At 28.3% G+C, this 15,617-nt stretch overlaps 2 protein-coding genes across 3 annotated transcripts; one reads left to right on the plus strand and one right to left on the minus strand.

Annotated features, from left to right (window-relative positions):
* Window positions 1-1,530: 1,530 nt before the first annotated feature.
* Window positions 1,531-7,704, plus strand: SHP1 (K-box region and MADS-box transcription factor family protein). 2 transcript variants are annotated; one of them, XM_016310635.3, is made up of 9 exons: window positions 1,531-1,708; window positions 1,872-2,128; window positions 4,590-4,671; window positions 5,015-5,076; window positions 5,198-5,297; window positions 5,697-5,738; window positions 6,141-6,182; window positions 6,263-6,456; window positions 7,416-7,704. In XM_016310635.3, the coding sequence occupies exons 2-9, from the start codon at window positions 1,893-1,895 to the stop codon at window positions 7,417-7,419; spliced, it is 762 nt and encodes a 253-aa protein (XP_016166121.1). In that variant the 5' UTR covers window positions 1,531-1,708; window positions 1,872-1,892; the 3' UTR covers window positions 7,420-7,704. The 2 variants fall into 2 exon arrangements, with proteins under 2 accessions (XP_016166121.1, XP_020962678.1); XM_021107019.2 differs by lacking the exon at window positions 7,416-7,704 and having other exon boundaries at window positions 6,263-6,460.
* Window positions 7,705-8,724: 1,020 nt separating this feature from the next.
* Window positions 8,725-13,706, minus strand: GAUT15 (galacturonosyltransferase 15). Its single transcript, XM_016310634.3, has 6 exons — window positions 13,063-13,706; window positions 12,209-12,252; window positions 11,126-11,272; window positions 10,078-10,665; window positions 9,545-9,853; window positions 8,725-9,413 (listed from the first exon to the last, which is right to left on the minus strand). Exons 1-6 carry the CDS (start codon window positions 13,313-13,315, stop codon window positions 9,117-9,119), a joined length of 1,638 nt encoding a protein of 545 aa, XP_016166120.1. The 5' UTR covers window positions 13,316-13,706; the 3' UTR covers window positions 8,725-9,116.
* Window positions 13,707-15,617: the final 1,911 nt, after the last annotated feature.

A 15,617-nucleotide genomic window follows, 5' to 3' on the forward strand; every position in this document is an offset into this window, starting at 1 on the left:
GTTGATGAGGATATTCAAGATTTTGTTGTTTATGACAACGTTTTAACCTATATATATTGGTGCCACATACAATTTTGGAATTTTGTTGTAAAATAATACTAATTCATGTAATTTGACCACAATGGAGCTACATATCAAAACTGCAATGAACTGTATAATAAACTCAACTTCAAACTATAACTAAAGACAAGAGTTTACACTTGACAATACAACTACTGCTATATAAGGCTATAAATATTAGAAGATCAATAAAATTTATTATTTTTTATCTGAAGTTAATTAATAATATTTAAAAATATATTATATTAAACAAAAGATATTAAACTAATGATTAAAAATATTGATAAAAAATAATAAAATTTTCTGATCTTTAAACATTTTTATATAAAATATATATTTTATTCTCCAAACCTAGTAAAATTTCATAGTAAAATTAAATAAAGATTATAATATTATATAATCAATATTTTTTTTACTAATATTAGTTCATTTTTAAATATTATTTTATATATTTTACTAAATTATAAATTCTTAATCTTATTCTCTAAATTATAAACGCTAAATTCTAAAGTAGTTAATATTGACTATTTAAAAATTAATCTTTTATTTTTATTTTTAAATAAAAATTTAAATAGTATTTTTTTTAAATATAACTATGAGCTGCTTTAGAAAGAGAGGATGAAGTGGTAGAAGAAAGAGAAAAAAAACTTAGCATTATAGAGAAAAACAAAATTAAAGTTTGTAATTTGTATAATAAAACTCCAAAAAATTCTTTCTACCTATATTATGTCCCTCTCAATCTCTCCTTCTAAGGCTACTTTTACAAATTTTAATCCTTTCCCAAGTTCTTCTTTCTTATATTCATTTATGTATACATATAAGTCCTTCAATTCTCACACCAAAACCCCACACTAGATACTACTAATCAAAACATCAAAGTCACTTTCAAAAAGAAGAAGAACTATCCTTTCATTATTATTGTCTCAATCAACTTTTTCCTATACATACATACATGAAGAAATGATCGGCTATTATTATTAGTCTATAATGCTGAGATGGATATGAACACGATATGATACGAGACACGAGAACACAATATACATAAAAAATATAAATTATTTTTAGATAAATTATAATAATATTTTAATATTTTAGTGATATTAAAATATAAATTAATTTTTAATTATTTTTAATATTTTTTTAATTATATAAAATATTTAAAATATTTTTTGTTTTAATAATTAATAATATATATTATTTCTAAACTCATCTAAAAAATACATGTTAAGAATAAAATTAGACACGTTGACACGTGATAATATTTAGACGTGTCTAAACGTATCCAGTAAAAAATTTTTTATTTTTTATTAAAACAGGATTAGATACAGAAAAATGCATACCAAACAAGTATCGATGACGTATCCAAAATATATCCGACTCGCGAACACAACAAATTAAATCGGAGAAGTTTCTGTGTTTTGTTTCGCTTTCATACTTCAATATCAACCTTATTAGCTAGCTTCCTCATTCACCCTTCTCTCTCTCTCTCTTAATTTCTCTCTCAAAAACACAAGTGAAAGTAATTGGCTAATGGTTGGAAGGTCTATTTTCCTAGCTATAATCCAACTCAACTTCCATATTCTGCAAAACTTTCACCTGAGTTTTGTGTTATCCCAAACAACTTGAAATAGGGTTTTCATTCCCAAAGGTTTTCATTCTTCCTTTTATTCATCACTTGTTTAATTTCATCATAATTTTCTATTCTATGCTAATGGACAGTATTTTTTTCCTTGTTTGGTTTTTTTTTTTTTGCTAATAGTGAAATGATTAATTAATAAATAAATAACTAATACCTTAATTTTTTTTTATAGTCTCAGCAGAATCAAGGGACCATGGAACTTCCAAATCAAGCACCGGAAGAAGGATCCTCACAACATCAGAAGAAGATGGGGAGAGGCAAGATTGAGATCAAGAGGATTGAAAACACTACCAACCGCCAAGTCACGTTCTGTAAGCGCCGCAACGGCTTGCTCAAGAAAGCTTATGAGCTCTCCGTCCTCTGTGACGCCGAGGTGGCCCTCGTCGTCTTCTCCAGCCGCGGCCGCCTCTACGAGTACGCCAACAACAGGTTCATTCAAATTAAATTGTTTTCTAATTAAAAAAAAATATTCTCTTTTCTCTTCTTCTTGTGTAGTTTTTCTTTTTCTTGAAAATAAGTTGCAAATCTATGTAATTAATAACTGAAAAGAAAATAATGAAATAATGAATGTATATAGAAGGTGCAACACACACACTTGAAGTAGTTGATTTATGATAAAAGATGATGATGATGAAGTAAGAAGAATCAGATCTATTCACAAATAATTAGGGTACACACAGATTTTTTCAGTTCTGGAATTTTAGCTTCTCTTGTGCAACATTCTCTTCTCTCTTTCTCTCTCTCTACACATGTCAGATACCAAAGTTCAAAAAGGTTTTCTTTTTCCAGTACAAATCTGTAAATAATGCACTTCTTCTTCTTCTTCTTCTGATCTTCTTCACTCTTCCTTCTCTCTATATGCTTTAATTAATTAATTAGTGTTTGCATGTCAGATCCGCAATTTAGAGTTAGGGTTTCACTTTTCACTTTTCCGCACAAGACAAAAATGGGGATTTTCTTTTATTCCGACTAAATCACCAAATTTTGTACTAATATTCAACTAACTTGACCTAACTGGACCCAACTACCTGTGAAAGGAGCAACATTTAGGGTTCTTTAGTGTTGGTAATTAATGAAAATTTAGAATTAGTGAAACCAAATCAGATATTCATATTAGGGTTTCATGCTCAAATATGGTTACTGATTTTTTTTTTCTTCTCTTGCAGCATTAATTCATAACCAATAAATAAGTTGTGACTTTAGGGTTATGGAAATTTCATTTCATTCCTCATCACTTTCTTGAATTTTTGTCCTTGCATATAGTGGAGGAATGAATCATCATGGTTGCGGTTAGGGTTTATGGGCAATTATCAATGCCCATACCTCACTGTCTCCACATAAGAAATTTCAGGTGAATAAAGAGTTTTGAAAAACATTATCCAAACTAATTCATTTAAAACAAAAGAATACGGATTATTAATTATTATTAAATTGAAACATTAATTAATAAGAAAGAGCTAAAAGCAAAACCATGATATAAGAATGGATAAAAGCAAATCACTTCTCTCTCTTGATTGCTTTCATTTTTCTGGAAATATAATAAAGCTTCCTCATATTCCTGACGTCAATTTTTTACCTACTCTCAATTATGTAGTTTTGGACGTTTCAACAAGACAGAATCAATTTAAAAAAAAAAAAAAAAAGTCACACACTTATAATAAGTTATTACTCTTACACTTGTTTCACCAATTTGTGTTGAGAGTAAAAATATTTAGAGAGGGTAAACAAGAAGGGTAATAGGAAATTAATTTTTAAAATGATTTATTATGTGTTTATTGAGATAGCATGCACTTCTTTTTACTTCTTTCTCTCTTCTGAGTGCTACTGACACTGATTCTTTAGAAGGAAAAATACATACAACATGAGAGCAGAATATTGAAAGCGAAAGAGAGAGTTTAATCAAATTTTTTTCCTATAAATAGAGTGTGATTACAGTGTTATATATTTATAATACTTATTTAGTGAAATACCCTTAAATTTATTTAGTATAGTGTTGTACTTTTTTCCAATTAGTTTTTTTTTTTTTAAGTTTTTGTTTATAAAGGTCTTTCTTTAAACCCTATATATATAATTTTTACCTACGAAAATGTTTGGTAACTAAAGAAAATCAGCTAAAAACGGTCATAACTTGTCTTATTTAACATTTATTAATTATTACGACAATTAATAATACTGAATAAGACAAGTTCTGGCTGCTGTTTTTTTTTGTTTACCTAGCATTATCCTTTTACTTATATATACAATTTTTTTTCTTTTTAAACTCTTCAAATATAGAGATTGTGTGAATAGTAAAAGGGTACATGTATAAACACTAGCTTAGGTGATTATTCAGATAAAATACCTTCTTTATATAATTAAAAAATATTAAATAATTTAATAAATCTAATTAAATTATTTAATATAACATATGTCATCATCATATTAATTAATTATATTTTTATAGTATGCCAAGTACAAAAAAAAAGTAAAAACAGTATTATATTAGACTTGCAGGATTTGAATGGAAGTACTTACTAGTTTTACTAATAACTACTAATAAGTATATTAAATATATATACGTACTTAAGTCAATGGCATTGTCGAATCTTATGTTCCAGCGTGGCAGGGACAACCAATCAGAATCTCGAGAATATTAAGGTTGAGTCATAATAAGTTGTAGTAGCATTAGAATCTTCCTACTTGTCGTCATCTTAGTTATGCTACCTGCTAGATGCTATATATAATTATTAATTAATAAAAAATAATAATGTTCATTATCAACTTTGTTGGCTTCAATTATAATTTCAGCTCTTTTAAAGTTCAATATTATATTGTTTATTATTATTACTAATTGATCTCTGATAATAACTAATATTGATTTAATTTTTTATGATTGTATAATTATTTGCAGTGTTAGAGGAACTATCGAAAGGTATAAGAAAGCAAGTGCTGCTTCCTCAAACACAGAATCTGTATCTGAAGCTAATACACAGGTAAATTATATTATTAATTATCCTATAATGATGTTATATATATGGGACTATAGAAAATTAAGTTTTAGTTAATTAATATTAGCTAAATTTTCTTTTAACTTCATAATTTAGGATTTAGATTTAAAGTTTTGTAATTTAAGATAAATAATATAATTAAAAAAAAAAACTGAAAAAAATTTGAACACATGATATAAAAAAAATGCACATTATTATTAGTTTTGAAATATATATAAAAGTCCATCTTTTTTTTAATCACTATTTCTTTCAGTTAGTGATCTATATTTTATATTCCTAGGACTTTATTTTGTCATATATACTTAACATTGTTTATAAATATCATTAGTTTTATCAGCAAGAATCATCCAAATTAAGAAGACAGATTCGTGATATTCAAAATCTAAATAGGTGAGTTTTATTTCTTTGTTCTTTTATGAAAACTAACTATTTCAATTCTATATATTAATGTATGTATGCATCCATATTATTAATTAATAATTAATGATGTTTAATTTGTTTTGATTTGCAGGCACATCCTTGGTGAAGCTCTTAGCTCTCTGAGCCTCAAGGAACTAAAGAACCTTGAGAGTAGATTGGAGAAAGGTTTAAGCAGAGTTCGATCTAGAAAGGTATAGATATTATATATAATTAATAACTAATGATCACAATTAATTTAGGCCATTCTAATACATAATATCTGTTTTGTTAAAGAACTTGCTAATAATTAATAAGTACAATTAATTTGAATTTATCGAATAGTCTTAAATTTTATTTTATATATGCAATAATTCATTCGTCAGTATCAAATCTTTAAATAGAGTTTAAATTTATAACAAATTAGTTTTTGATGTATCAAATTAAAAATACTATGGAGAGCAAAAAAAAAATTAATAAATACTTTAATTTGAATTATTACATGTGATTTAATTTGCGGATTATTTTAACATTATTGTCCTTGTTCCAAATCCAAGTTGTAGATTTGTTTCTGATATATGGTCTGACGTACGCATTCAAATTCTTGCTTGCAGCATGAAACATTGTTTGCTGATGTGGAGTTCATGCAAAAGAGGGTACTTCTCATCAATAATACCATTCCCTAATAAAGATCTTATTATAATTATTAATTCATTGTTTTTCCCTAAAGCTTAATAATTACTTGGCATTTCCCATTATCTTAGTAATTAAATTTTATATTTACTATATTATGCGGACTAACTAACTAACACAACGTAACCCTCCTAAAAATTGGTTTAGTTAACATACAAAGCTATTAGTATTATTTACTACTATAATTGAAATTAAAAATAAAGATGAATCTATAAAAAAAATAAACTCTTGTATATAAATCTATTAATGTGATATATTTTATGAAAGATTAATTTAATGATTGATTTTTTGTGTGTACATAATATAATATATAGTTTATACTTATCTAGTTAATTAAATTAATACCCCTTTTATAACATGTGCAGGAAATTGAGCTGCAAAACCATAACAATTATCTGCGAGCTAAGGTCTGTTTGTTTCACTTTTCATTCTTCTATGCATACATGAAATTAATTAATGAATTAATTAATACTATGTATATATGCAGATAGCTGAACATGAGAGAGCACAGCAGCAACAACAACAGGAACAAGAACAGCAAAATTTGATGCATGGGAACATGTGTGAAGATCAGTCCACCATAGCGTCACAAACATATGACAGGAATTTCTTCCCAATAAATCTCTTAGATTCCAATAATCATCAATATTCACGCCAAGATCACACTGCACTCCAGCTTGTGTAAGCACATTCAATTACTACTTAAATTATTCATATCTTTATCTAGCTACCTACTTAATTCTTAGTTGAATCAAATTTTTATTCATGCCAAACATAAACATAAACAAGATAATAATTAAGTTCTGCTAATTATAATTTCACTAGTCTTAGGCTGAAAGAAGTATATAAATGATTTACGATTATATATCTAGAACATTTTTTATGTAAAGTTTTTTTTTTTTTTTGGATTTTGATAAATTGTGTAAATTTTTTTTATTTGTCTTACACTAAAATTTTTTTATTAAAAAAACTAATAAGTATCGAATTTTTTTGATAATAGAAATTCAGATATCTAATAAAATTAGTTAATAAATGGTGTACATTATTAAATATATAATTATCAATAATCATATTAGGTATATACTAAAATTAGTTAATAAAATTACTGTTAGTATAAAATATATGTTAAAATATAAAATATATATTAAAAATAAATTAAATAATACATATATTTATACATAAATACATAGTGATTTATTTTTATGGCTAAATTTAGTATACAAATAATATTTTTATATAATGATTTATGTGTTTTATTCTATTAGTTTAAACTTTTAAACTCTTGAAATACATAATTTTATGACATGATATCAAAATTTTTATAACAAAAAAATTTAAAATTTAATCATTTTTGTTATTCCAAATAAGATTTTTTTAGCATAAAACAAATAATAAAAAAAATTTATCACAATCACACTCAAATTAAAAAGTGTTCCTACCTATGAAACCTTATGAGACAACATATAACTATTTATTTCTCTCATTTTTTTTATCGATTTAAAATTTTAAAATTAAATAATTTTCGTGACATACATTCAAATTAAATTAAATTCTTGTATGCAGTAATTAGTGGGTTTTGGGAGCCCTTTTATAATTTGATATGTTTCTCATGATTTGTTTGTTTTCACCTTTGGATGCAGCTGATAATATGCTGGAAACTAAAGCCTCTGGAAATTATGCTATATGGTTTTCATTTTATCTATCATCTATCTAAATAATTGCAAGTTGGTGCCTATAATGGATACTCCATACTCCATACATATATCCAAAGCTTCCTGAATGAGTGCCACTTTAGAATTTCCCTTTAATTACTACTATCAAATTTTAATTTCTTCTCGGAAAAACAACAAGCATTCCGCACCTATATACTTAATACAATGTTTATGTATCTTCAATATAAAAGCTTGTCTTTATTTTCATCCCTATCTCGTATTATTTTGTTATTTGTTTGTTTGCCACTAGTATTACTAACATGCTTGTTTATTAATGTGTGAACTTGGAAGAGTAAAAGTTAATTGAAAATGTTGGAGTATCCGTATGTTTATATAGATATATCATCCACAAATTTGTGTCCATTGCTAAAAAAGAAATGCTTTCTATTAATTGCTAAAGTTATGTTTAACTAACCGACTTGATTGATCGAATAGTTACTTCACTCATTTTTTTAAACAAGTGTTATGATACAAATCTTCTTGTATATATAGGGCAACTCAAAATTTTTTTTTCTTTTAAAAAAAGAAACTCACAAGTAGTTGGGAAGAACATACATGTCCCTACTTTTGAAGAATTTCAAGTTTAAAGCTTGAAAAAGGGAACAGCAAAGGAGGCGTACATAAAATTAATGGCATTTTCTGATTCCACAGCATTTCACGAATATGGATTCTATATCTATCTATATAGCATGTTGCATTTTGGTACATTCTTTAAGTTAATGTCAATGGCTATTTTAATTCTAGAGGTATAGGTAGAACTAAGACGAAGAAAATAGAATACACTGAAATATCATATATTTTAATGTAATTTTCAGAAGAAAAGACGCAAATTAAATATCTCTATCGAAATATCTTTGTTCCAAACGTGTATTAAAAGCTTTATAGCACAGTTAGCACTGGCTCTAGCTTTTCCCTCCACACTAAGTTACTTCAGCAGTTCAGTTGACACTTGTGCTTACACAAACCACTGTTTTTGGAGTTGTTATTATCAACCTGTGGTAGTAGTTTCATCGGTGTTAATTAGTTTTTTTTTTTTTTGGTTTCATAATAAATTATTGAAAACTCTAACAATCATTCTTTCAAATGTTACACTGAATTGATTTACTGAAATCCATGAACAAAGGGATAGAATACTACATAGAATTCTCAATATAATCTTATGTAGTCAGAAATATAAACGGCTGAAATTATGTAAAAGGAAGAGAAAACATTTAGTGTACGCAATGTTAAGAAGTAGTTTTGCAATAAACAGAACTCTTTTTATATTAGAACAAATACTTATCTAGTATTTTAACGTCACACGTCGTATTGGATTATTGATTATAATGCTATACAAGTGAAACAATTACTCCGATCTATATAGAAAAAGCAAGTAATTTTTACAGTACTGTTAGACAACTAGATTATAAATGCTTTATATATGATCGATTCTTAAACTGATGCAGCTACTGCTTCTTTTTAATAAGGTATATATTGTGTGGTAGTAGTTCTTCATCACCTATATATATCATCTGTTAGCATGAGTCAGAGACTGAAGGCAAAACCTTCTTCCCTCCGATCCCATACGGTTTCATCATAATTGCTTCAATCTCATCAATAATACTGGGGAGGGGGATGGTGGAAAATGCTTCACGCTGTAATCCTGCAGCTCCTAATAAACTTATCTGAGAAATCAACATATGTATTCCATAGACCACGAACTTCAGGTGAACCAATTTCAAGCCATGGTTTTGCAGGGCCATTGAAATGAACAACAGCAGCATCTTCCATTCTATGTCTGATATTTCTAATTTGTTCTGATTGATGGCGATAACCTAAATCAGTAACAATCCAGGATGAATCCACCGGATGCACTTGACCATCAAAAGCAATCAATGCAGGTGGAAGCACTCCTGGGTTCCACAATGATAGCCCATGCTTCACATTCTGTGTAAACATGGATAAATAATACACATTTAATTAATAATACAGAAGAACCAAACATATATAACTTTACTTTTTCTTCTTTTTCACATATGGGTAAGGAAAATGCAATAGAGTTTTATAGCTAGGCTTACTAGTTTCAACCATCGATGGTAGGTTTCAGTAATATTTGTTCTCCTCCAAGCTTCAAGATCAAAGATATTCATGCCATAGAGCCATGCACACTGGTCAGGGTCAAAGTTGACTGATATGATAGGATGTGAAAAGTTCAAGAAGTCCACGTATTTATTTCCAGGGCAACAGCTTTCCTCATCATAACACCATGACTTGAATACTGAACCACTGACTTTACCATTAAGGTTAATTTCCCACAACGAAGATATGTCATGCTGTACTACAACATCATCATCCAGCAACACCACCTTGTGCAAATCTGGAAACAGCTGTGTTCATACCAACATCAGATTATGAAAAAAAAAAAAAAAAGGGAAAAAAGCAGCCATATATCATCAATGGTATATGTTTGTTTAGAATGTGAAAAATGATATGGAAATTTTTATGGATAAGCTTTATATTAAATTTACACATCAAACCTCAGATCACTATATGTTTCCGTTGTTAATATATCAATATTCAGTGTTAAAAAAAAAATTAACAAATTAATTACCTCAGGGATGTAGATTCGAAGATGATTCAACAAGGAAAGGCTGCTGGGTCTTAAAGCTTCCAAATATCTCTTATACTCTTGATTATAGTCGAGTAGTTCATCCTCTTCTGTATAATTCTTGTAGTAGTGTTTCCAAATTGATTGAGTAGTTTCCACCATCTCTTTGACACGAGCATTCACTTCTTCAGACCAATCGTACTGGTGTAATCCCTTGACTTCAACAACTGCTGATTTCACAGGGTTTATGGAAAACCAGGCATGCATTGGAGTGTAAGTTTTCTTGTCCGTAACAATATGAAAAACCAATTTTTCAGGGCTGGCTGAACTTTCAATGGTAGAGGTTACAACAACAGATGCAGCAAGGACGTTGTCAGTTAGGAGAACTATGTGAAAGAAGGTAGGGTCAGAAAGGCGAGACACATATTCAGGAGGAGGTAAGCGAGTTCTGGCCATGGCATTTACGGCATATTCTTCAGCCAATTTCAGACAAAGGCAATGTAGGCTTTTTGGTACACCATGTGAAGCTAAATGCCAATAAACTGATTCTTGCTTTCTTGCTGATTGCACCTTGCGCTCCATCTGTAACAGCTGCACATATACGGACATATGAGATTGCACATATTTATTTACCTAGAGAACTATTCAAACACACTACAAATTTTTCTCAATTTATGCTCAAACAAAATCTGTACTTGTTTAATCTTTTTTATGAATTAATAGGGTCAACTGTACTGATGAATTGCATGTATACGCTATGCTTGGTTAAATATTGTTGGGCCGTGGGACTACTGCCTAATAAATCTACCCTATAGTATGCAGTATATACATTCAAATTCCTATATTTACAACATTCTTTATAGTTCCAAGGTTCAATGATGCAAGCATACAAATAATCTCATTGGTGTCAGGATTGATTGTTACTAAACGCCAAAAGAGAACAAAAAAAGAATCACGAGGAAAACGATTTAACAAGACGCCATTATCGTTATCACCAAGGTCCAAGGGTAATAACTATAGCTAAAGAATAAATCAGTAAAATTTTCTGTACCATGGCTTTGGTCTTGATAGCAAACGCCTTAAAGTCTTGCTCAGACGCCATCATTTTCACAAGCTCGTTGAATGACACCACTTCTCCTTCATTAACGTTGTCATCATTTACCTCTATTAACGCTCTGGTCAGCTCATCTCTGAGTTTCTTTATGCATATATACATGCAATACACGACAAGAAAAAGAATGAATGTCACAGAAACATTGAATAATAAACTACTAAGTGGTGGTAAGATAAGCTAAAGTCTATGCCAGCAGTTCTCATAAAACTAAACATACATTTGAGGTTGCTAAAGCGAGAAAATGGTTGCTATAAGCATAAAATTAACCCGGCTTTTATGAAACGTAATTTACGAATGATAATACAAGTTCTTTAAAAAAAAAAATTACATTCTTATAATTAAGCCAATAGAAAAAATGACAGATGACTAAGATGAGTATGTATAGCCTTGCATGGTACACATTCTATTTTATATTGCATACACATTTGGAAAAAGTTGTCTTAAATATTGCTCTTCATAACTTTTTTTTTCATGAATACATAATAAAATAACTTCAACAAAAAACTAATCATGTTATGAAAAGTAAATTGTTAGTTAGAAAACTTAAAATTAAACCTAGACATATAATAGTAGCCTAGAAGGTCTTATTACGTACCATATTTATCATATTATTTATTGAGATTATTTTATTATGGAAACAAATATGAACAAAAGAAATTGACGCATAATCGGAAGGCAATATAAATCCCGTCTCTCTGTTGCCAATCACCACCAAATAATAATTAAAAAACACGCATCATCTGTTTAGATCAAATCATGGTGTAATTGTATCATTATTACAAATAAGGTTTTAATTTAATTTCTTTCTAGAATGTACCTGTGCTTCGCAAAAAAATAAACTCCCGTTATTTTTTTTTTTCTTTTTAAGAAAACTTTTTTTTAACTCATTATGTAATCTACTATTACTCTCTCCAAGAAAAAAAAGAAAATAAAAACGTGAATAAAAAAATGCAAATAACAAAGCTAATTGTAGCAAACAGGGAACAGGTTCCAGAATTGGAGATGAGGAACATTACTTACCAGGGATGGGTCACCCCCGCTGAAGAACCTCCATCCCACGCAACCTACATTAATCATTTTAACCAATATATAGTACTGTCAGTCTGTCACTAAATTTTCAACAAATAAAATTACTCCTATATATTAATTAATTTCAATAGAAAAATATTTAATACAACTATATATTGTACCGCAAATTATATAAATAAAAAACAAAAGTAATATAAAATCACTATGCTGAAAATATAACAAAATTAATCTTAAAACTCATTAAAAGTATACTTATATTTAAAAATAAAATATCAAACAGTAATAAGATAAATTCTTCATATTTTAATTTTTAATCTGTTATTATTATATTTTATTTTCTCAAAAATATATTAGAAAATCAATATCCTCGTCAGTTGTCACTGAGTGGTCCCCATAACAAGACAAATTAAACTGAAAAGTGAAAAGGTCTTTATTTTTATTTTCTTAAAAATCATAAATAAGAAAAAAGGAATTATGAAAAAAGTTCCAAAGACTTGAACCATTCCATTTTCGTACGTCTAAACAATAACATTCCTCTCCTTTTTTACTATCTACAGTAACCACTAACTACTAACTACACTCTACACTGAAATTCACACGCATCTTCACTTTTCACCTTCTTCTCCCCTAATCAAACAAAATTTTCACCCCAAAATACACACACGCTCACCTTATTCATACTTCATTCACTTACCGAAACTATTGAGTATTAACTACTGCTAGTGCTAATACTAACAACAACTAATTTGAATCAAAAGTGCAGAGGTAAATAAATAATTTATTTTAAAAAGAAAAACACGGCAAATAGGACAGATAAAAAGAAAAGGAAAATGAAAAATTATTACCGAGAGAGGAGCAAACAGCGGAAGATTCGAGCACCAAAACCGCGATCCTCACGAAGACGAAGAGCGACACGATCCCGAACAGAACCACCGCCGGCAGCACAGTCCGGGATGAAAAACTCCGGCGACTAACGGCGGCATCCGCGGCAGTAGACTTCGACGATCCTTTTCCTCCGGCGGCGGCGTTAGCTGCTGCGGCGGCCTTCGACGATAAGGTGACTCTCTTTATCCCGGTGGTAGATACATAGAACTTCATTATCTTCTTCTGAGTTCCATCCAGCTCATCATTTTCCTCTACGATTGAATCAAAAATCAGATCTGAAAACTTCACACTGCTTCCTCACTTCAACAACTACTATAACTGCTCCATCACTCATCAGCTAGAGAAAGAGAGAAAAAAAATGTGCGCGTGTCGTTTTGCTTCGCATTTGCAACGGTGTGATAAGAGCAATGAGTTCACGGGTTTCGAATTTTCCTTTTTCTTTTTTTCTTTTTCTGAAATCGATTTCCGCGAGGAAAATTAAACTGAGCAAATTGTACTGATTTTCTTGTTTGGATGAAGAAAAATAAAAGAAATTAGAGTGACGGTGGAAAAAAATTGCGAAATTCAAAGCCGCGGGAAATGATTAGATTGCAACAATGGCGACGATAATTATATATACGCGTCGTCGTTTTGGGAATTTTTTATTGTCGTTTTTGCCACTTGTTTTTAGCTTTATTTACCATTTTGACACTATCTCACCGACACCTACCTGACGTGGCAAGCAGTTCCTGTGGATTGTGGCAATTTATTTATTTATTTATTTGGTGAGGAAGAAGAAAAATAAGGATCTCATATTCTCAATTCATGGTTTTAAAAGGTTGAAAAAGAAATAGAGAAAAGTAAAGTTAACGCGTATTTGAAAGTTGAAAATAATTTTTAGGATTTGTTTTTCAAGTTAATTCATTAATTTGAGAACTTAATTAATTAGTACTGTGGTAATTACTAATTTCTAATTAATTACTTATTTCAAAGTCATTTCAACTATTTCTTCTTCCATAATTAATGTTGAGGCCGGCGGTTATGTCTCCAACCTCCACATGTGTTATTAGAACTTCCAATTTTTTTTTGAATTCATCAGATTTGTGTTCCTATTTACTCCGGTGAGTTTTGTAGCTGTATTACTATTTTGTATAACATTTAAGTGCATATAAGAAAAAAGAAGGCATTAGTGAAACAAGCGTGTCCTAGCTCAAAATATAGTGCAATTAGTAGTTATTGCATTTAATTATAATAGATATTTGGTATTAATAAGATATAAGTATATGTATTACTTGTAACATTACGTTAATAGCGTTTATTTTGAGGTATTGAGATAAATTGAGAGATTGGGATTCAATATTTTATTTGTTGGTTTAGATATTGATACTAAATTTTTTGTCTTTATTCCTAAAATTTCAGTATTTCAGTACCTTTAAAATGTAGGAACACAAATGACTAAAATTTTTACAAATAAAAATTAAAATTTTAATAATATTTTATACCTAAAATATCATCATTTCAATTAATTAATTAAAATTTTATTCTTATTTTAATTTCTGTCTTCTATTTTGTACCAAATATCTTTTAATCTCTGTCTCTCAGTCTCAATCTTTCCGTCTCTATCGCTACCTTAGAGGCCACTTTTTTTGCAAATATTATTAAATCGGATAAATTAAAAATTAATTTACCATAAATTAAAAATTAATTTAAGACTTTGATATAGTTAACGAATTATTACATATATAAAATAAAATTTAAATTTTTAATATTTATTTAAGCTGATAAATAAATTAATTACTCAACCAATCTAAATGAATTATTAGAAACTCTGTTTTGGCTTTAATATTTTTTTTTTAGTTTTAGTTCTTTCCCAAATTTCACTCTTATTATTATTATATCCATATATCATTGTTACAACTTACAATGCTAACTTCAGTTGCCATTTTGGAAGTTAGAAACGACTTAAAATACTAAAATAAATTATTTGTACTTATTTTAGTAAATATTACTAAATGTGCATTTTTATTTTATGTTATAGAAAACAAATATTTTATCTTTAATTATTTTAATATGAAAACTAAAGGATATATACATAAAATACACATATAATATTTTTTTTATTAGTATTAATATACGTTCTATTTGTTAAACAGTTTATGGAAGTATTTATAAATGTAAAAATAAATAATAATATAATATGTATATGTATGAATACATGTATACGAGTGGTTCTTTATCTTTTCTAAAAGGTAAAAATATACCAGTTAATATCATAATTAAGTATACTAATATCATTGAATTACTTAATAAGTGAGAGGTGGATGGATAACTATAGAAGTGTGCCCACTTAGGCTTCCAATCAAATAATTTATATTGAAGTATTTTTTTATCACGCATAGAAATAAGATTTAATTTGATCTGTAAATTTATATTAATATATGAATTTTTATTTAACTTTTTAAATTTTAATTATTTTTATTTAATTTTTAAATTTTATAAATATGATTTATGTTAGTCTCTGAAATAATTTTAAATT

The sequence above is a fragment of the Arachis ipaensis genome, chromosome B7 (assembly GCF_059453495.1).
Source record: "Arachis ipaensis isolate K30076 ecotype BB chromosome B7, ASM5945349v1, whole genome shotgun sequence".
NCBI classification, from domain to species: domain Eukaryota; kingdom Viridiplantae; phylum Streptophyta; class Magnoliopsida; order Fabales; family Fabaceae; genus Arachis; species Arachis ipaensis.

Coding starts and splice junctions, on each gene's coding strand:
- SHP1 (XM_016310635.3), top strand. CDS start 1,893: ATGGAACTTCCAAATCAAGCACCGGAAGAAGGATCCTCACAACATCAG. Junction 5,077..5,197: donor GATATTCAAAATCTAAATAG/GTGAGTTTTATT, acceptor TTTGATTTGCAG/GCACATCCTTGGTGAAGCTC. Junction 6,183..6,262: donor ACAATTATCTGCGAGCTAAG/GTCTGTTTGTTT, acceptor GTATATATGCAG/ATAGCTGAACATGAGAGAGC.
- GAUT15 (XM_016310634.3), bottom strand. CDS start 13,315: ATGAAGTTCTATGTATCTACCACCGGGATAAAGAGAGTCACCTTATCG. Junction 10,666..11,125: donor CTATCAAGACCAAAGCCATG/GTACAGAAAATT, acceptor GTATATGTGCAG/CTGTTACAGATGGAGCGCAA. Junction 9,854..10,077: donor TTCGAATCTACATCCCTGAG/GTAATTAATTTG, acceptor GTATGAACACAG/CTGTTTCCAGATTTGCACAA.